This window comes from Impatiens glandulifera, chromosome 1, assembly GCF_907164915.1.
Source record: "Impatiens glandulifera chromosome 1, dImpGla2.1, whole genome shotgun sequence".
In the NCBI taxonomy this organism is placed as follows: domain Eukaryota; kingdom Viridiplantae; phylum Streptophyta; class Magnoliopsida; order Ericales; family Balsaminaceae; genus Impatiens; species Impatiens glandulifera.
In genome coordinates, this window is record NC_061862.1 from 75,061,777 (window position 1) to 75,084,341 (window position 22,565).

The 22,565-nt window shown below is 33.5% G+C and overlaps 1 protein-coding gene and 2 non-coding genes across 3 annotated transcripts; all 3 read left to right on the forward strand.

Annotated features, from left to right (window-relative positions):
* The first annotated feature begins 11,250 nt into the window (after window positions 1-11,250).
* LOC124921564 (protein-ribulosamine 3-kinase, chloroplastic-like) lies at window positions 11,251-14,644 on the forward strand. The gene is made up of 9 exons (XM_047462240.1): window positions 11,251-11,531; window positions 11,609-11,759; window positions 11,835-11,925; window positions 11,998-12,072; window positions 13,179-13,267; window positions 13,360-13,478; window positions 13,564-13,704; window positions 14,140-14,216; window positions 14,300-14,644. Exons 1-9 carry the CDS (start codon window positions 11,435-11,437, stop codon window positions 14,444-14,446), a joined length of 987 nt encoding a protein of 328 aa, XP_047318196.1. The 5' UTR covers window positions 11,251-11,434; the 3' UTR covers window positions 14,447-14,644.
* Window positions 11,260-11,377, forward strand: LOC124922856. The gene has a single exon (XR_007097908.1). It is a non-coding gene; the product is annotated as a U5 spliceosomal RNA (small nuclear RNA).
* A 2,365-nt stretch (window positions 14,645-17,009) lies between the features above and the next one.
* LOC124922860 lies at window positions 17,010-17,127 on the forward strand. The gene has a single exon (XR_007097912.1). It is a non-coding gene; the product is annotated as a U5 spliceosomal RNA (small nuclear RNA).
* Window positions 17,128-22,565: the final 5,438 nt, after the last annotated feature.

Genomic DNA, 22,565 nt, shown 5'->3' on the forward strand with positions numbered 1-22,565 from the left:
TACTGGAGCAACAAATTCATTTATTTATGCATGCTTTGTGCAACAAGTTGGCTTAAAACTAGTTGAATTCATGGTTGTTTATAAAAATTCTCTACCATTAGGACCTAGTCTTAAAACTAATAAGTTTGTTAGAGCTTGTGAAACTCAGCTCCAAAATCACAAGATGTTGGTGGATCTTGTGGTGGTGGAGATGTCTGGATTTGATGTTATTTTAGGAATGGACTGGCTATTCCGTCATGAGGCTCAAATCAATTGTAAAGAGAAGTTTGTGGCACTAATTAATCATGATGGGAAGGCCTTTATATTCCAAGCTCAGCAGATGCCTCAAATAAAAGTCCTGAGTGTGTTGGCTACTGCTCATGCTATGTTGAAGATATCTTGGTGGTGAGGGAGTATCCAAGCGTGTTCCCTGTTGATATTTCTGGCTTGCGACCAGTTAGAGAAGTGGAGTTCAGCATAATGTTGAAGGTTGGTAGCCCTGTCAATCTCCAAAGCACCTTATCGTTTAGCACCCACCGAAATGAAAGAGTTGAAGGACCAGGTGGAATATTATTTGAGCAATGGCTTCATTCGCCCAAGTGTGTCACCTTGGGGAGCACCAATACTTCTCGTGAAGAAGAAGGATGGGTCCAGACGTCTATGCATTGACTGTCGTGAGCTGAACAAGTTAACTATAAAAAACAAGTATCCTTTGCCAAGGATCGACGAACTGTTTGACCAACTCAATGGGGCCTCGGTCTTTTCCAAAATTGATCTAAGATCTAGCTATCATCAAATCCGGGTCAAGGATGAAGATATAAAGAAGACATCATTCAGAACTCGATATGGGCACTACGAATTCTTAGTGATGCCTTTCGGGTTGACAAATGCACCAGCTGTATTTATGGAACTAATGAATAGGGTCTCCCACCCCTATTTAGATCAGTTTGTGGTGGTCTTCATTGATGATAACTTGATCTACTCAAAAACGGAGGAAGAGCACCAGCAACACTTGGCTTTAGTTTTTCAGGTTTTATCTAAACATCATCTCTTTGCAAAATTAAGCAAGTGTGAGTTCTGGCTAAGTGAAATCGCATTCTTGGGCCACATTATTTCAACCAAGGGTATTGAGGTTGATCCAGCTAAAGTAGAAGCAGTGAAGGACTGGGCAACACCAACCAATGTGACTAAAATCAGAAGTTTTCTGGGACTGGTTGGCTATTACTGAAGGTTCATCAAGGGCTTCTCCAAAATTGCTCTACCCCTTTCAACCTTGACACGCAAAGATGAAAATTTTGTGTGATCCGATCAATGTGCCAGTAGCTTTGAAGAGTTGAAGAGAAGCTTGATATCTTCTCATGTTCTTATAATTCCAGTAGAGATTGGCAACTTTATTGTGTGCACAGATACTTCCAAGAATGGCTTAGGTGTTGTGCTCATGCAGAATGGGAAGGTAGTGGCTTATGCATCCAGGCAACTAAAGATCCATGAGAGGAATTACCCCACTCACGACCTGGAGTTAGCAGTGTTGGTGTTTGCCTTGAAGATATGGCGTCATTATCTCTATGGGGAAAGGTTCCAAATCTTCACTGATCATCAAAGTCTAGAATACTTGTTCACCCAAAAAGAGATCAACATGAGGCAAAGGAGATGGCTGGAGCTAGTAAAAGACTATGACTGTGAAATCATTTATCAACCAGGGAAGGCTAACGTTGTAGCATATGCACTTAGCCGAAAATCAAGCACCCGAAATCAACTTACTACTCAACCAAGCCTGATTCTGGAAATCGAGAGGCTGAACCTGGTGGTGTTAGAGTAGCAGCAAGAATGCATTCTGGTGACTTTGGCAATTGTTCCAGGCCTGCTTGAAAGAATTTGGTTGGAACAGGCTCAAGATCCCCAGCTGACCACATGGAGGCAAAGAGACGAGAAGAAAGGTACATTATTGCACTCAACTAAAAACAATATGGTGTATCATAAAGACAGGTTGTGGGTACCATCTGTGGACTCCTTAAGACAAGAAGTTATGGTTGAGGCGCATTCAACACCCTACTCAGTTCATTCAGGTAGCACCAAAATGTTCAAAGATCTGCAGACTTTATATTAGTGGTCAGGAATGAAGAAGGACATCATAAAGTTCATAAGTGAATGTTTAACCTGTCAACAAGTCAAAATTGAGCACCAAAGGCCTTCTAGGTTGTTATTCCTGTTGCCAATTCCGGTTTGGAAATAGGAAGACATTGTTATGGACTTTGTAGTCGGTTTGCCCAAGACCTTGCGAAAGATGAATGGCATATGGGTCATAGTGGACCGTCGCACCAAGTCTGCTCATTTTCTACCAATTCGAACAACATTTTCAATGACTCAATATGCGGAGCTGTAACTACAAGAGATTGTTCGACTGCATGGCATACCAGCAAGGATAGTTTTAGACCGAGACCCACGTTTTACTTCACATTTTTGGGAAAATCTTCATAGGGGTCTAAGAACGAAGTTGTCCTTCAGTACTGCATTTCATCCTCAAACCGACGGTCAATCCAAACGTGTGATCCAAACTCTTGAGGACCTGTTGTGGGCTTGTCTTATTGACTATGGAGGCAATTGGGAACCCAGACTATCGTTGATAGAATTCGCCTACAACAATAGTTTCCAATCTTCTATTGGAATGGCGCCCTTTGAAGCATTGTATGGGAAGAAGTGTAGGACACCACTACACTAGGATAAAGTTGGCGAGAGAATAGTGATTGGGCCAGAAATCGTATCAAACACCGTGGACCTAGTGGGAAAAATCAGGAAGAGGTTGTTAGCAGCTCAAAGTAGGCAGAAAAGCTATGCTGGCAAGAAACGCCAAGATCTAGCTTTCAGCAGGAGCGACCACGTTTTTTTGGAAGTTTTTCCTTGCAAAGGTTTCATCAGATTTGGGAAAAAGGGCAAGTTGAACCCAAGGTACATCGGCCCCTTTGAAATTCTGGAAGAAATAGGGGAGGTTGCTTACAGACTTTCCATACCCCCAAATCTTGATACAATCCACAATGTTTTTCATGTTTCCAACGTTTTTTATGTTTTCTTACATAAGTCAATAGATCAGGCAATCAATCTCGTACTAAAAGATCTACTGTGTCATCAACTACTTTAAATAGATGCATGTGATACTCTTTCAGTTTCAACCGATTGCGGATATATTATTATATAATATGGATCTATTTCTTATCACACTGGTTATCATGTTGGAACAACAAGCAATTTAGAAAAGCAAAGTTGTCACACCCAAAAATTCATTTCAGACCGAGTAACTTCGGTCCTGGCCAAAACCAAGGACCCAAGATAAATCTGTGTCAGGGCTGAGGAAAATCTGTGTTAGGGCCGAGAGAAATCTATGTCACAACCGAAGGGTCCGACCGATTATATTTTTTAACTCATGCTTCACCAACCCATATTTATGCCACATCATGCTTATGTCATATCATGCTTCACCAACTCATACTTATGTCACATCATGCTTATGTCACCTCATGCTTCACCAACCCATACTTATGCCACCTCATGCTTCACCAACCCATACTTATGCCACATCATGCTTATGCCACCTCATGCTTCTAACCCATACTTATTCAACACATACCTAGGACAAGCAGGTGACCAGCCCTTTTCATTCACAACTTGTCCAACCCATGTCTATGACAAGCATGTGACCAGCCCTTTCTATTAAACAATCATTTAATCCAGCTGATGACAAGCAGGTGACCAGCCCTCTTCATCACATTTTTATTAATCACATGCTATGACAAGAAGGTGACCAGCCCTTTTTGTTAAACTCATGCCTATGACAATCAGGTGACCAACTCTTTTTATTAAACTCATGCCTATGACAAGCTGATGACCAGCCCTCTTCATCATTTACTTAATCACCCATGTCATGATCAGCTGGTGACCAACCTTATTAAGTACTATATATATTGCACTCATTCATTCATTTTATCCTTTTCCTCTTCCTCTTCCTCTTTACTAAGAAAATAGAAGACATACTTTAGAAGCAAGATCATAACATCTTTAGAAAGATCATACAACTTTAACAAGATCATCTAAGGAAAGCTCTTTTCTCAAGTCATCTTTAGAAACCCACACTAGTTTATATAATCTGTTTTTACAAAGTATAATCTATTTTCAAAGGTATGATATGTTTTCAAAGGTATGATTTGTTTTTCAAAGGTATGATACGTTTTTATGAACAATGATATATGGACTGGACAGATATGGGAAGAAGGCTATCTAGGTTGAGCTTTGGTAGTCTGTTTCCAAAATTATGTATTTGGTTCTATTGGGACTAGACTTCGGGAATGAGCTTTAGAAGATCCTTCCCACACAAACACGTATCTAACTAGGTTGTGGACTTTAGGGATAGACTCTAAAGAGTGCCCTTCCAACTATGTGCTCAATCTGGATTCCTAAGTTTCAGGATCAGCTCTGAAATGTAAAGGGATATTATGTGCTCAATATGTTTCTGTTCCATCACTATGATAAATTATGTTATAAGTCAGCACATCAATACAAAGGCATTTTTACATATTTTTTCTATACTCTTTTAAAATGTTTGCTGAGTCTTTAGACCCACTATGCTTGTGTGGTGTAGGGACACAGCAATAATTTTCTGTTCACATAATGAAGGGAGGCTTGGAGAGTAGGTAAGGTGTAGGGGAGGTGTGTGTGTGTGTGTGTGTAGGAGGATGGACAAATGAAGTTCAAGTACTTTTTAGGATCTAACACTTAAAGATCGTTGTTTTTGTAACAATGGACCATCTCTTAAATGTTTTTGATGTAAAGGACCGTATCTGCTTTTAAAAGACCATGCCACATGCCACTTATATATATATATATATATATATATATATAACTCTTCCGCATATGTTTCTGTTTTTCCGTTTATGTATGTAACGTTTTAAAACATCTCTCACTCGGTCTAAGTAATTTAGGAGTCAGAGGTTGTTGAAAGAAGAATACAGAAAGATTCTTGTATTATTGTGTTAAAGATCATATCTTGTATTTACACATAAGATATTATTAATAGACAATTAGGATTTAGCCGTTAAGACATAAACCTTTGAGCTTCCTAACTGTTGAGCTTCTCTATAAGCTTACAACGACTAACTAATATATTACATATTTTTAACACTCCCCTCAAGTCAGGAGTAAAGAGATTGATTACTACTAACTTGTCAATGATGCTATCAAAGTTCCTTTTATCTAGAGCCTTCTTGAAAATATCAGCAAGTTGATCTTTGCTAGGTACAAATGGGGTTTCAATCTCACTAGATTGAACCTTCTCACGAACAAAGTGACAATCAACTTCAATGTGCTTTGTGCGCTCATGGAATACTGGATTTGATGTAATATATCTAGCAGCATTGTTGTCGCAATACATTTTTATGGTTTTGAGCTCAACTCCCAAGTCTTTAAGAATATATTTAATCCAAATGAGTTCTCTGGTAGTGGCTGCCATAGCACGATATTCAGCTTCGACGCTTGAATGGGCGACAATATTTTGCTTCTTACTTCTCCACGTCACCAGATTTCCTCCAACGAATGTACAAAAACCGGTAGTCGACTTTCTGTCAAAGCTGCCTTCCCAATCAGCATCAGTATAGCCAATGACGTCCATGCGGTTGTTTCTTTTCATCCATATGCCTACTCTAGGAGTAGTTTTAAGATAACGTAGAATCCTGTAAACAGCAGAAAGGTGTGAAGTTCTTGGAGCATGCATGAATTGACTTACATTACTAACTGCAAAAGTTATATCAGGACGAGTAACTGTTAGGTAGATAAGTTTACCTACAAGTCTTTGATACATACCAATGTCATGAAGAGGTGTACCTTCTTCAGTGTTTAATTTAACAGTTGTTTCAATGGGAGTCTTTACGGGTTTTGCAGCAAGCTTACCAGTTTCTTTTAATAAGTCCAAGACATATTTTCTTTGAGAAAGAAACAAACCTTTCTTAGAATGAGCAATTTCTATCCCAAGGAAATACTTGAGAGTGCCAAGGTCTTTAATGTCAAATTGCTCCTGCAGATACTTTTTAACCTTAAGGATATCACTTGAGTTATTACCTGTTACTATAATATCATCCACATACACAAGTACAATAGTAGTAGTGTTGCCAATAATTTTAATAAAAAGAGAAGAATCGGCAGAAGTTTTTCGAAAGTTGTGATGAACAAGGGCGCTACTAAGTTTAGCATACCATGCCCTTGGAGATTGTTTGAGTCCATAAATAGCTTTATTCAACCTACAAACAGATTTTGAGTTAAGATTTTTCTCATAGCCTTGTGGGATAGACATATATACTTCTTCTTGCAGATCGCCTTGAAGAAAAGTATTTTTTACATCCATTTGATGTAAATCCCAATTTTGATTCGCAGCAATAGATAATAATATCCTTACAATGCTCATTTTTGCTACAGGTGCAAAGGTTTCCTCATAGTCTAATCCATAAGTTTGGGTGTATCCTTTGGCAACAAGTCGGGCTTTGTATCTTTCAATTTTTCCTAAACTATCATACTTAATTTTGTATATCCATTTACAACCAACCACTTTCTTACCTTTAGGAAGAGGGACAAGAGTCCATGTATTATTTTTTTCTAGAGCCTCTAATTCGTTATTCATGGCAACACACCAATTAGGGTTGGACTTGGCTTCTTGAAATGTTTTCGGCTCTATTTGTTCAAGAGATGTGATAAAAGCATTATATTAATTAGAGACATTTTCATAAGATAAGTATTTTTCAATATGATACTTTACCGAATAAAGATGATAATCTTTAAGCTTTTTCGATGGTTGAACAACCCTTGTGGACCTTCGAACATTATCATCCCTTGTAGTTGTTTCTGAAATATCTTCGGAGATAGATCTATTGTTATATTCTCCCCCTGAAGGTGTACATAGTGTCTCAGGAATAGTGTCTGAATTTTCATTTTGAGTTTCATTGTAACTTTCTTCTTGTGGGATATCACATGGTGTCCCTTTTTTTGCTTCTTTCTCTGGAGCAGTGTTTGAATCGCTATCAGAAGGAATATTCCTGCAAGAACAATTCATATCCAGGAGCAATACATGATCTTGCCAATCAAACTCATTGAGATCATCACTATTATCCTCCTTAGTTTTGTAGTAAAATTCATCTTCATTAAAGATGACATTACGAGAAATATAGAGTTTTTTAGAAATAGAATCATAACATTTATATCCCTTTTGGGTAGTAGAATAACCAAGAAAAATAGCTTTAACTGATTGAGGACTTAATTTATCAGTATGGTTTATATGTACATAACATACACAACCAAAGACACGAAGATGATTAAGGTTACTTTTCTTGTTTTTTAATTTTTCCAAAGGACTCAAATTATTAAGAACGCTGCTAGGAATACGATTAATGAGATGAGTAGTAGTAAGTAAAGCATCGGACCAAAATCTTTTTGGGACGTTAGATTGAAATAATAGAGAGCGAGTAACCTCAAGAAGATGACGATTTTTTCTTTCCGCTGTACCATTCTGGGCCGGGGTATGAACACAAGAGGTTTGATGCATTATACCTTTTGTTTTGAGAAAAGAGGAAAAAAAATTATTGACATATTCAGTCCCGTTGTCAGTTCTAAATAATTTTATTGAAGCTTGAAATAGGTTTTCAATAAAGGAAACGAACTCTAAAAATTTTGAAAATACTTCTGATTTATCATGGAGTAAAAAAATTCAGGTGGTTCTTGAAAAATTATCAATGAATGAAACATAATATTTAAAATTATTATATGAAGTAGTAGGTGCTGGACCCCAAACATCAGAATGAATTAATTCAAAAGGAGCTTTAGATAAACTATTTGAATTATGAAACGGAAGTCTGGCTTGTTTAGCAAAATGACATACATCACAATCTAAAAACTCAAACTTCGATTGAAATAATTTTCTAAGCACATGCTTTGATGGATGTCCTAAACGACGATGCCATAGAAAATGAGAATTATTTTTGGAATGTAAAGCATAACTAAAAAGTTTAATAATATAAAGGTTATTTTCAAGTCTTCCTTTACCAATCGTGATCCCGGTCGACCTGTCCTGAAATACAACATCAACGTTAGAAAAAATAACTAAGCAATTAAGGTCCTTTGTGATTTTACTAACCGAGATTAAATTTGGTGATAAGTCAGGAACATACAAGACATTATAATTTTGTTTTGAGAAAAGTTTAATTGATCCAATTCCATGAATGGGAATACTAGAATCATTTGCTACTTTAACATTTTGATTAAGTTTTTCTAAATTTAAATTTTCAAAATATTCTTTATTTTTAGTCATGTGATCTGTGGCGCCAGAATCAATAATCCAATAGTTTGAAGAGGAATTAAAATTAGAAGAATGAGCCGATATACCTGGGTCCACTTGATTAGTGGACTTCTCTTGTTGAGTTTTCATGAAATCAGAGAATTGGAGAAAGAGTTTGAAGTTGTCTGGATCCACACCACACACTTCATTATGATTGAGTTTTGAAGTATTCCCTTCAGCTTGGGCATGCATGTTTGAAGGGAGAGCCCAATCTGAAGAACTATCAACCTTAAAGACGTTAGAAGCCCTAACTTCATTTGGCCCAATTGGACTCCAATATCTCACCGTACTGCCTTTTCCATCTCCATGGGTGAGAAATCCTCTCCGACCATTTCCCCCTTTGTTGCCTTTTTGTCGGCTGTCTTCTCCACGCATCTGTGGCTTGAGATGGGGGTGGAGGTGGTAGCAATAGTCTTTGATATGACCAATTTTGTCACAGTGATCACACTTGAGGTTCGGATTTGGCCCTTTGCCTCGATTCGAGAGAGTTCCCCGGCCAGAGAAGTAAGCTTGATTATCTCTGGTGTCTTCGAGACCTTTAGAGTTATACCGACGAGTATCCTCTTCCTCAAGTCTTGAAATTACATCTATGAGCGAGGGAAGCTCTGGAGCGAGAAGAATTTGGGACTTTACATTGTCCCAACTTGAATCCAATCCAGCCAAAATTTGGTAAATCTTTTCCTGTTCATTTCTTTGGCCTATGGTGACTGGGTCTGTTGTTGGTGGGAGATAAATTTCTAACTCAGCCCACCTTCTGGTAAGTTCTCCGATGAAGTCTGTGATGCTTGATCCTCTCTTTGAGATGGAAGAAATATCTTTTTTCAGTTGAAATATATGAGAGAAATTTTTGGACTTACCGTAGAGTTTTTTTGCAAAATCCCATAAGTCTTTGGAAGTTTCGGTGTTGATGAAAATGGCAGCAATTGCTGGTTCCATAGAATGAAGGAGCCAAGACATGATTTGACTATCTTGGGTTTCCCATTCTTCTACTTTTTGAATATCTTCTTCTGTGCTTTTGCCTGATTCTGAGATTTTTGGTTTGCCGTTGTTGGTAATAAATTTGGTTTTGGCCCTTGACTTTAGAAACAAAGTTGCAGATCTTGCCCAGTGAAGATAATTCTTTCCATTTAGGAGGACAGAAGTAATCCTCTGGGTAGGTTGTACTTCGTAAGAGTAGCCGCTTCCAGTGGCCATTGTTGTTTTCTCCAATCCGATGAAGAAATAAAAAAAATTCAGAGAGCCACTTGGGCTTGAAGAAAAAAAAAGAAGAAATAATATGAAGAGTCTCAAGAGAATAGATTGAGTCGGATTAACCGCGCTCTGATACCATGTTGAAAGAAGAATACAGAAACATTCTTGTATTATTGTGTTAAAGATCATATCTTGTATTTACACATAAGATATTATTAATAAACAATTAGGATTTAGCCGTTAAGACATAAACTTTTGAGCTTCCTAACTGTTGAGCTTCTCTATAAGCTTACAACGACTAACTAATATATTACATATTTTTAACAAAGGTGTTACAAAAATGCTTTGCTTCTTTGATCAAGCTAGAGATACGGTCGAATATAAGCTATGAATCTGTCCTTTCGCCATCCATTTTTATAACTTGTGAGACCTACTTTCACTCTTTCAGTTATATTATTCTCGTTTAAGGGTATGTTTTTTCAAATATTTACTAAAGAATACCGTGTATATTCAACCAAGGATCATCATTATTTTATATCCTATAATTTCAGTTAAATATTTTTATTTTCTTATCATTTTATTTTTGTTATATAGTTAAGAATAAAATTTAAGAAAACTCTTATAATATTCACTCTATACTTGAGTGATAATATTTAATAGAATATTTTTAGCATAACCTAATTATTGTAGGCCATCAAATAATCAACTAATAATGAATAAATAAATAAAATAAACAAAGGTTCTATATTTATTTCGAGAAATCAATTAATAATGATATTTTCGTAGAATTTTATGATTATAAAAAGTTATGCTACTTACTTCAGGCAAAATAAATCTTAGTTAAAATAATATGGACAATATATAACAAATATAGCAGAGTTAAAATGATGACTATAAAATTATTTATATTTCATATTTGATGTATGTACATGTGTTTCATGGTCTATACTCTATACCTTTGATGATCATTTATTTTTTAAGAAATAATTTTGGAATTTGAATGTATTTTCTAGTTAAACTATGTTAATTATTTTAATAACTTGGATTGTGACATATATATATATATTTAAAAAAAAAATTGTCATGTTTTGTGAACAAATAAAAAATCTATTAGCAAAAAAAAAAATAGATTTAATTTGTTAATGTCGTGTAAAATCATTAATTTTAAAAATTTACTTGTTCGGTTATTTTATTTAATTAATTAGTATGCCTACGATAATCATACTTAAATACTTTAATGATAAGAGGATATTAGAAGTTCGCAATATTTATTGTTATAATTTATTTAAATTAATGTGTTATTTTTTTTAAGTTTTATTTTGTGGATTAAGTTTATTCCTAAAGTTATTAGTATGACGTATTATTATCTTGATCTTTATTAAATTAGACCGATTTTAGTGAGAATTGAATTTTTTTTTATTAACTTAAATTACATAGTAAGTTAATTAATATCTTATTAGACATAATTATATTATTATTTCCATTTGAGCTAAGAAATATAAATTATTTAGCTTTTGTTTAGTAAAAACAGATTTAAATGTTTATTGAAAATATATAATAAAAATTTGTGATTTCAATCGTGAGGAAATATAAAAACTCTTATTACAAAATGTGTATTAATTGAAAGAGTTTCTTTGCATATAACCCACATCGGATGAGTACCAACTCTCCTATAGGAGATCTCTCTATATAATATAGCTACTACTGCTCAGATATATTCACGCAGCTGTGTTGTGTGCACAAAGCGAACTATTCTTTCGCCTTTTACTAAAGAATACCGTGTGCACGCAACAATTAATGGCATACGCTTATTTTTGGAGGGTTATCATCAATTGATAGCCCTAAAATTTCAGTCTAATCATTTTTTCTTTTTTGGATTTTATCCATTCAATTGTTAAAATGGCTGCGCAGACGTTATGCTTTCCCGTCGGCATCCGTCTCTACGTTTCAACTCGTAGTCGGCGACTCACAATGAACAGATCCAAAATAATTGCCGGTTAGCATTTATCCATTGAAATGTTCTTCTTTTATCCTATCTACTTTATTTTGAGCTTATTCTGTTTCGAAAATTAGCAGCAATGAGTGATGACCCAATTCGCGAATGGATTCTATCAGAAGGAAATGCAACAGAAATTAGAAGTATTAGCTCTGTAGGCGGTGGATGCATCAATCTTGCGAACCGCTACGATACAGATTCCGGTTCTTTCTTTGTTAAGACCAACAGGTAAACAAAACTATCTAAATCCCACAATTTCATATTATGAGATTTCTCCATTGATGATGCTATTATTAATAACAGGAGCATTGGTCCTTCTATGTTTGAAGGGGAAGCCTTAGGTCTGAATCAAATGTATGAGACCAAATCCATTAGAGTACCAAAGCCATTTAAGGTGATCAAGGCTCACAAAGTTTTCTTAATTCTGTTATTCAGAGAAATTCAAAAGTGTTCTGTTCTTTCTCAGATTGGACCGCTTCCAACTGGTGGATCATATATCATCATGGAATTCATTGAATTCGGTTCGTCTAGAGGCAATCAGGTAACCCAACACCCAAACTATCACCAAGTTTGTATAGAGATGTTTGATCACTCCTCAAGTAGCACTTTAAAGGATGAAGTCTCAAGCTCAATTAAAACTGAAAATACCATTGACATGGAGGATATGCTTTGATGCATTACATATGTTATGGCAGTGTTAGTGAAATATTTGGCCTTCAAGTAAGTAGTAAGAATTTTGAAATTAAAAGGTTGAGGTCTCAACTCTTAAGGTTGATTGAAGTGGGTCATGCTTGAGAAAACTAACACAAGTACACAATATCTCACCACTACAACTCTCACTTCAATCAAGCTGCTGAACCGCAAACTCTTCAATTCCACATTGTTATCACTTGAACTACCCTATCCTCAGTATCAGTGGGATGTTGTCATAGCCTCCACAAAAAAATATCTCAGGAAAAAAGAAGGTTTTCACTAGAAATGTTCGATCATTCCCATGTAATTGAATTAGTAAAAATCTTAGAACTTGAAAAGATAAAGTCTCAAGTTCGAATATCCCTGAAAATACCATATTGAAATGTAGCATATGCCCTTCAAATATATATTTCTCCACATTATCCCAATATTGTCATGACGGTCACTTCATTTAATGTGTCTTTTAAGTGATAATGATTGAATTTGAGATCTCAACTTTGAGTTTAAGACTGCTATGATTTGAGTTACCATAGGTCGTTGCAGTACTAGTGAGATATTGTGTTTTACCTTGTTCAAGAAAAAAAAGACTTTAACCAGAAATATATGGACTTCGAGTAAGTTGTAAGAATTTTGAAATTAAAAGGTTTGAGGTATCAAGTTCGATTCTTTTCAAGTCTTTGATTGAAGTGGGGTCATGTTGGTGATTATTTTCTTTCTCGAGGAAACTAACACAAGTACACAATATCTCGCCATCAGGACTCTCACTTCAATCAAGCCGCCCGAACCTCAAACTCTTCCATTCAATTCTGTTACCACTTGAACTACTCTATCTTAGTATCGGTGGGATGTTTTGCTATAAATATGTTGCCTTGGCGTAAAATTGAGATAATGAAATTGTTACATCCCTTTGAAAGAAAAAAAATGGTTAATTTACTAATTGTCTTTGCTCTTCAGTCCATTTTGGGGAGAAGACTGGCTGAAATGCACAAAGCTGGCAAATCTAGAAAAGGTTTTGGTTTTGATGTCAACAATACTATTGGCAGGTTGTTTGTGATTGCAAATTTTCAACTTTTCTTTTGATCATATCTCTCTTTTAAGTATTTTTTTCCTCTCTTTAAAAAAAACTGTATTATAGTACTCCACAGATAAATACATGGATGTTGGATTGGGTCGAGTTTTATGGAAAACAGAGATTGGGTTACCAATTGAAGTTAGCACGAGATCAATATGGCGATTCTGTTATTTACGAAAGAGGTTAGATTTATAAATAAGTTATTTCAACAAACCTTATTGCATATGGTTGGTTGAAATGTTTTCAGTTGGATGGATTGTGGATTAGGACACAGGTTGATAAAGAAGATGGGTTGTCTCTTTGAGAACATCATGATAGAACCATGCTTGTTACATGGAGACTTATGGAGTGGGAATATCAGCTCTGATAAAAATGGCGATCCGGTTATACTTGACCCGGCTTGTTATTGTATGTATGGTTCCATTTTCAGAAGGAAAAAAGGAAAACCCATAAATAAGCCATGGCTATTATTCAATCTTAAAAAATAAACAAATCAGAAGATTTGACCATATGATTTTTTCATAACGGCTATTCAGACATATGATGTTGAAATATAAGGGTTATTTCGAAACTTGATGGACCTTAATCAGAACCAAGTGTCTCAAGTTCAATTCCCAAAAAAACACTTTGATTAAAATGGAGGTTTAATAATAATTTCATCCACGAGTATACCTTGAACCTGAAAATTATCAAAGTTGTGGGTGGTTTCAAAATGTGGAAATAATTTAAGGGCTTATTTATTGGTTTTCTCTTCCATTTTTGTCATTCTTTATTACATTATTTTCTTAGGATGTTCCAAGATTTTTTCTAAAGATTATGACTTTTCTTTTTCTTCACATGTAGATGGTCACAATGAGGCTGAATTTGAGATGTCATGGTGTGCTGGATTTGGAGGAGATTTCTACAGTGCGTACTTTGAGGTATTTGTCATTTGGCTCAAATATCTTCTCTTCATTCAAATTCCGAATATTTTAGTTTTTTGTTTTTTTACTGTGGTTTGTAGGTGATGCCCAAACAACCAGGATTTGATCAAAGGATGGATCTGTACATGCTATATCATTATTTGAATCATTACAACTTGTTCGGGTCTGGTTACCGTTCATCGGCCATGTCCATAATCCAAGATTACTTGGGAATGCTGGAAGCTTAGCAAACCCAAAACCCCAAAAGAAAGAATCAACCATTTTGCCTTGTTGGATGGATTTTATTATTTTTTATGGAACAAAGAAGTTTAAGGTTGTTTTCTTGAGTAAGTTGTAATCACATTTTTAGGTTATTATTAGGTTAATAGCTATTGTGAATTCATATATAAAATAAAGTATAGAAAGGATAAAATCATTTTCATTAATATGTGTATTTGAGAAGATACCATACCATCAGGAAAACCACCTAATAAAAATCGCAAGAACTAAACTCAATAGCAAAATTTAAAATCAAGTATAAAGAGACAAATCAATTTTTAGGGTGGGCCTCTTAAAATACATTAGTGAGTTATATTTAAGTCTTATCTAACACATTAGAATACATTATTGACTTATATTTAAGTCTTATCTAGCACCTTAGAGGTTTTGTATTACAAAGTCTTCACAAAAACAATAACAAAAAAAGATCTACTGAAATGGAATACTCAAACAAATATCTGAGAAAAGTCCAAACAAAAATTTGGACTAATTAAATTGTGAAGAATTCTGCGAGGATTCACCACACCTCTAATTCGAGTTAAAACCAACACTGTTCGATCGTCTTGCATAAAACTCTAAATATCTAACTCTACTTTTGTTTATTCACTTTTTTTTTGGATAGTTTATGTATCTAACTAAACAACTTTGCTGTCTATTACATAATATATAATATATTATTAGTCCAAGCCCAATGGGTCGAACACCCAACAAACTCCCCTCCGGCTCATATGGTGGGCTCAAATAGGCCATTTTTTGCGGACAAATTCATGTTTCTCTTTCGAAAAAGATTTGGTCATCATATTAGATCAGTTTTCACTGATACGAACTTTATCTAAGTTCAATTGTTTCGTCTCGAGCACATCTCGAATCCAGTGATACATCACTTCAATATGTTTGGATCTCGAATGAAATGTGGAGTTTTTAGATAGATGGATAACGCTTTGGCCATCATTGTACAATGTGTACTTTTTTGTCGCAACTCCAGTTTTTCTAAAACCTTCTCATCTTCAACGCTTCCTTACCACCCTTAGTGATTGCGATATACTCTGCCACCATAGTGGATATAACAACTCCCAACTATAGATGTGTATGGAATATTCCTCATTCCACTTATTCTTTCTCATTTGTTGGACATTGTTTGTAGAAAGTTTGAAGTGACTCGCAAGTGGAGAGTTGATTGTTTTCTCTTTACTAATGTTAAACCGCTTAAAACCTTATCAATGTATAGCAGTTTGAGATATCTACAACTTCCCATTTTTCTTGTCACGCGAGATCTTCATTCCAAATATTTTATTCGCTAACCTTAAATCTTCCCTAGTAAATTATTTGCTCAACTTTGTTTTTAGTTTGTTAATCTTGGCAACATCACGACCAATGATCAGCATGTCGTTGACATACAACAAAATAATGATGAAATCTTCATTTGAATACTTTTTAATAAACACATAATAATCTGATGTAGTCTTGCTATATCCATGAAAAATTATAAACGAGTCAAATTTCTTGTACCCACTAACTCATAGTTTGTTTAAGTAAATAAAAACTCTTTTTCAACTTACAAACAAGTTGTTCATTGCTTCTAACTTTGAATCCCTCGTATTGCTTCATACAAATCTTTTCTTTCAATTCACCATGAAGAAAAATAGTTTTCACGTCAAGTTGTTTCACCTTTATGTACAGGCGTGCAACCAACCTTAATACAACTCGGATTGAACAATTCTTTACCACCGAAGATAATTTCTTCAAAGTCGATCCATTCTAGAGTGATCATCAATAAATGTTATAAAATAATATGCTCCATCGAGAGATTTTTCTTGCATAGAACAAGCATCAGTTTGAATTAAATCAATAACATTTGATTTTCTATGCAAAAAAGTGTATGAAATGCAACTCTGTGTGTTTTTCCAGCTAAGAAAACATCACAAGTTTTAGAGACGTACCTTGCAAACTAGGACTGAATTGTTTCTTATAGAGAGTTTAAAGTCCCTTCTCATTGACGTGGTCGAGCCTCTTGTACCACAAATCAATATCCACATGGATTAAGTTTATCTCTCCCTTGTACAATTTGATAAAACTCTTACTTTATTTGATATTTTTTATATTGTTTGTGCATATATGTACATATTTATTTGAAAAAATATTATTAAATAAATGTAAACTAATTGAGTCATTTTTTTTGTTTATTTTTAAATTTGGCCATTTTAACTGTTATATTTTATTGAATATATTTGACAGAACATTATCTAAAAATTAAAGGATTCTAAAATAAAGATTCTAAGTTAAAGTAAGAATTGTAGGTGAATTAACTTTTAAAATTATAGAAGAAAAAATAAAGTATTAAAACATGATTATAAAATCAAAATATATAGTAATTGATCATTTATGGAGAGATTAGTGAATGAGAGAAAGAGAAAGCAACCTAAGAAAATGTGTAGTAATTTCTTTGTAAATATCCCACATTGGAGGAGTACCAACTATCCTACAGGAGATCTCTCTATATAGCAAGCTGCTATTGCTTAGATCAAATCACGCAGCTGTGTTGTGTGCACAAAGCAAACTATTCTTTCGCCTTTTACTAAAGAATACCGTGTGCACGCAACTAATAACAGCATACGCTTATTTTTGGAGGGTTATCATAAATTCGTAGCCCTAAAATTTCAGTCTAAATCATATTTTATTCTGTATTACATTTGCTGGTTTGATGCTTTCTCATTGTCATCTGTCTCTCCATTTCATCTTGCAGTCGCCCGACTCTTAATGACCAGACCCAAAATAATTGTTGTTGAGGTTTTCTTTTGTATTATCTATTTTATTTTGCGATAAGAATAATCTCCATGTTTCGAAAATTAGCAGTGATGACCCAATTCGAAGGATTAGCGTGGTGGATGCATCAACCTTGCGAACCGCCACGATACTCATTGTTTGTTAAGACCAACAGGTAAACAAGACTATGTATTATTATTAGGTTAATAATAGCCTTGTTTCTCACCGTTTTTGCATCCACATAATTTTCCATTAATTTTTTGTGGAAAGATGCTCACGAGTCCAAAACCCATGAGTCTATTGGGCTATAAATGGTCAGAAGCAACGCATTAATGTCATTTTCTATAACTACATTGTCTGCATAATTTTTATCATCACTGTTTCTCTTCGTTGCTTTGTAGTTCATTTTCAAATGATCATGTTTACCACAATTTTAGCAATCAAATGTCCCCTCAGACTTTGACTGAATCCTCTTGTTCCTCGACATAGATCTACTCTTACTTCGGTTGAAATTTCTATCATTACTTTTCCCTTATATTCTACATTTAGAGCAGAATTTTTGAATATTTCAATAGAATCAATTTTTACGAGCCTCTTCAACAAGAATTTAATCTCTAACTTTAATAAATTTCAATTTAGAATTTCCAACAGAGTTACTAATTGTTGTCATCATAGGTTCTCAACTATTTGATTGTGATTCTAACAAAATCAGGGAACTATTTCATCCCCAGAATCAATCTCAATAGACAACAATTGATTTACAATTGTATTAAATTCATTTAAATGAGTAGTAATAAAATTACCATCAATCATTCTTAAATTGAAGAGCCTTTTCATTAAATGTACCTTATTTTTAGTAGATATTTTCTCATGCATATTAGAAAGAGCTTTCATCAGACCCATGGTGGTCTTCTCATTTTCTACGTTGTGAGCAATAGTCTTGACTAGCGTCAACTAGACAACTCCCAAAACCTACCTACCAAAGAGTTTCCATTCAGCTTCATCCATTTTCTCTGATTTCTCACTCAAATTAATATGAAGCTTCTTTCTATAGAGATAATTCTCAATCTGAATCCTCTAGAATGCATAATATATTCATCAAATCTTTCATTCCCGTGTCATATATTGTTCTCACTTGTCATCACTTTCAATGCTCCGATCTAGACTATTAGCTATAATACCAGTTGTTAGGATTTGGATTCCCCAAATTTGACATGTTTGAAACGGTCTTTAAAATGAAAGAAAAAATAACAAAAGAAGACACAAATTTATAGTGGTTCACACAAATGAGTTACGTCTACTTCAGTCGCCACCAAATTTCACTATGAAAAAGAAGGAATACAAAGGTTTTGTCTCATATTTTATCTCTCTAAAATTATGTCTTATCAATGTAAACTCTTAACAATAACATTTTCATAGGGTAAACATTTAGATAGTAAAACCTAAATAACTCTAATTAAATTTTTAGAGTTTATTATAAGTATAGGCTTCATAACTCAACACGTGAAAGAAACGCTAAGGTTCATCAACAATTATCGAAAGACAAACAATGGATGAAGGTAAGTGCTCGATTCAATCACGCTTCAACTATTTGATTTAATGTTCATAAAGTTTTTCTGAAATCATGAAACCGATTATAATTTGAAAAGATTTATAAAATTTGGTATCAGAGCAGACCAAAAATCTTTTCTTGTTTAGTTATCTTGAAATCACCGTATATTTATATATTGATATATTTTCATTTACACACGAATCGTTTGCACTTATGTCTTTGTGAAAATATTATGTTTTAGTGATAATATTCTTGATTTATATATGTTAATCTTTGTTCAAAATCAAATAACATGAACTCTTTGCACCTTTACATTTTATGCAAACATTTTAGTAAATGTTGGGTAATAATATAATATAATTATTAGAGAATTACTATACAATCTTTAATCAATTACATTGTATATTATGTTTTTAAAATAACATTTAAACATTATTATGATAATAACATGTATGAATAATTATAATAAATATCGAAACATATTTCTTAATTAAAATCTACCCATAAGAATTAAAAGAATGGATATGATTTGATGATTTATTTAAAGTTGTTATATAAATCTTATTGAATAAGAACAAAATAAAATCTAATTGAATAAGACTTTAGCCCACATGCAAGTCTTTGTCACTATATTTATGTTAGAGAACAATTTTATTAATTAAATATAATTAAATAAGACTTTATGGTCTGTGTCGTTAGATTTATGCTAAAACATAATTTATTAAAATAAATCTAATTGAATAAAACTTTAGCCCACAAGAAAGTTTTGTGTTGTTAAAATTATTATTATTATTATTATTAAACCGTTATTTATATTGGTAAATATGATATTATAATTTTGGGGTCTTAAATATTTAATGAGCATTCCTAATTTGTAGTTATTCAACCTATGAATATATTTAATATTAAGTGTGACAAACCTGAACTAAAATCTGATAATTTTAAGGTGTGGAAAGAGAGTAATTTTGTAATTGGTATGGATGGACATTGATTATTCTATAAGGAAAGACAAACCATCTCCAACTACCGAAATTAACACTAAAGGTGATATTGCTCCTTATGATAAATGAGAGCAATCTAATTAACTCTGCACTATCTATATATATATATAATGATGCTTAATTTTTAAAACATCTGCATTGTCGGGTCGAGAGTTGTGGTTAATTTGGATATATATGTGAGAGTAAATAGATATTTGGGTCGGAACGTGGGTTGACCCGTCCATAAACTTAAAACGGTTAACAATAAAATTAAAAATGCTATAGGTCTGGTTCAAACATGCAACATAACAAAACAAGTACAACCCTTTAACAAATTAAGCTAATAACACTTTATATTTTCAATTCAACACCAAATTTGATGAACGCGGGACATTTTAACAATATAAGTTCAACTTTTTAACTAAATAATCTATATATATAATGATGCTTAATTTTTAAAGTGTCTGGATTGCCGGGTCAAAAATTGTAGTTAATTTGAATATATATGTGAGAATAAATGGATCTTTGGGTCGGATTGTGGGTTGACTCGCCCATAAACTTAAAACTGTTAATAATAAAATTAAAAATGCTATAGGTCTGGTTCGAACTTGCAACCAATCAAAATAAATACAACCCTTGAACCAAATAGGCTAATAACACTTTATATTTTGAATTCAACACCAAATTTGATGAACGCGGAACATTTTAACAATATAAGTTCAACTTTTTAACTAACTAATATATATATGTAATGATTTTTAATTTTTAAAAGTCTGGATTGCCGGGTCGAGAGTTGTGGTTAATTTGGATATATATGTGAGAGTAAATGGATACTTGGGTCGGATTGTGGATTGACCCGCCCATAAACTTAAAAAGGTTAAAAATAAAATTAAAAATGCTATAGGTCTGTTTCAAACTTGCAACCAAACAAAACAAATATAATCCTTTAACCAACTAGGTTAATAACACTGTATAATTTGAATTCAACACCGAATTTGATAAACGCGGGACATTTTAACAATATAAGTTCAAATTTTTAAATAACTAATATATATATATATATAATTATGCTTAAATTTTACAAGTTCGGATTGCCGGGTTTAGGGCTGTGGTTAATTTGGATATATATGTGAGAGTAAATGGATACTTGGGTCGAATTGTGGGTTGACCGCCCATAAACTTAAAACGGTTAAAAATAAAATTAAAAATGCTATAGGTATGGTTCGATTTTCAACATAACAAAACAAGTCCTACCCTTTAACTAACTAGACTAATAACACTTTATATTTTAAATTCAATACCAAATTTGATGAACGCGGTGGTTCATCAATCGTTTTTAATCGGTCATAATTCTTTTTTAATAATACGCTATAGATTATTAGTGAGCAATAATGAAAAAATTCCGTCATATTTATAGAGATATAGGACATAATTCATATGGATATAGTAAGTCTCGTCTGGGCTACTTTAATGATAGTCTTTACATTTTCCCTTTCACTTGTAATATAGGGAAAAAGTGGACTCTAGAAGTCAAACTAATTGAGTTGATGAATCAAATTGTATCAATTGTTTTAGAGATCGTTCTGCAATGTGAGAGTAAATGGATACTTGAGTCGGATTGTAGGTTGACCCGCCCATAAACTTAAAACGGTTAAAAATAAAATTAAAAATGCTATCATATTTTTACTTTAATATTTTTATCACGGTTTTTTATATTATTAATCGTGCAAATGCACATGATATATGTTAGTGTTCATAAAGACTATAATATCATCTAGTATTCGTGCTTCTATCGAACAATATAATTATGTTAGAGACTTTTTAAGGCCATCAATGACTAGTTTGCAACTTCTAATAAGTCTCTTGCTAACACCTTAATTATGAAATTTTGATCATCCAAGCTCATTGGAATTAGAGGCGTGCGTGATCATATCATGCACATGAGGGACATGCACATGAGGGATATTACGGCTCAACTTGAAAGTTAGGAAGTTAAGATGTTAGAACATTTTCTGGTGCACTTTATACTGAACTCATTGCCACAATCTTACTGTCCCTTCAAAATATCTTACAACACTCATAAAGATAAATGGTCGATTAATGATCTTCTGATCTTGTGTGTTCAAGAAGAAGGGATGTTGGCTATGGAGGAAGGTGAATAGTCAAATTTTACTACTCAGGTAAGAAAAAGAAGGAATCAAGCCAAATCTAATGAAATTGGCAAAATTCCTCCCCAATCAAATATAAAAAAGGAGTCTAAGTGTTTCTTTTGTAAAAAAAGGACACGTGAAGAAAAATTACATAAAGTTTAAGAACTTGCATGACACTAAAGTACCAAAATTTTATTTGTTTTATATGAATCCAATATGATTAATGTTAATCATAACACGTGGTGGATTGACTCTAGTTATACGATCCATGTTTATAATACCTTACAAGGTATGCAAAACCTAAGGAAGACAATGTAAAGTGAACAATTCAACTATTCAAGTAACTAGATGAGTTCGTATGTAGAAGTCATTAACACATGCAATTGGGTTAACTAGTAATTTTATTTTGAATTTGTAAAATACTTTTTATGTTCTAAGTTTCTCTAAGAATTTGATTTTAGTTTCAAAACTTGCAGCTTTGGGTTTTTCCTTTAACTTAATGAATTCTTGATTTAGTTTATATCATGAATCTAAATTTGTTGGTAGTGGTGTTTTGTTTGATGGTCTTTATCATATTAAATTGAAAAATAACATTTCTTTATAATTTTATACATGTTATGTTAAAACGATGTGTTATAAATGA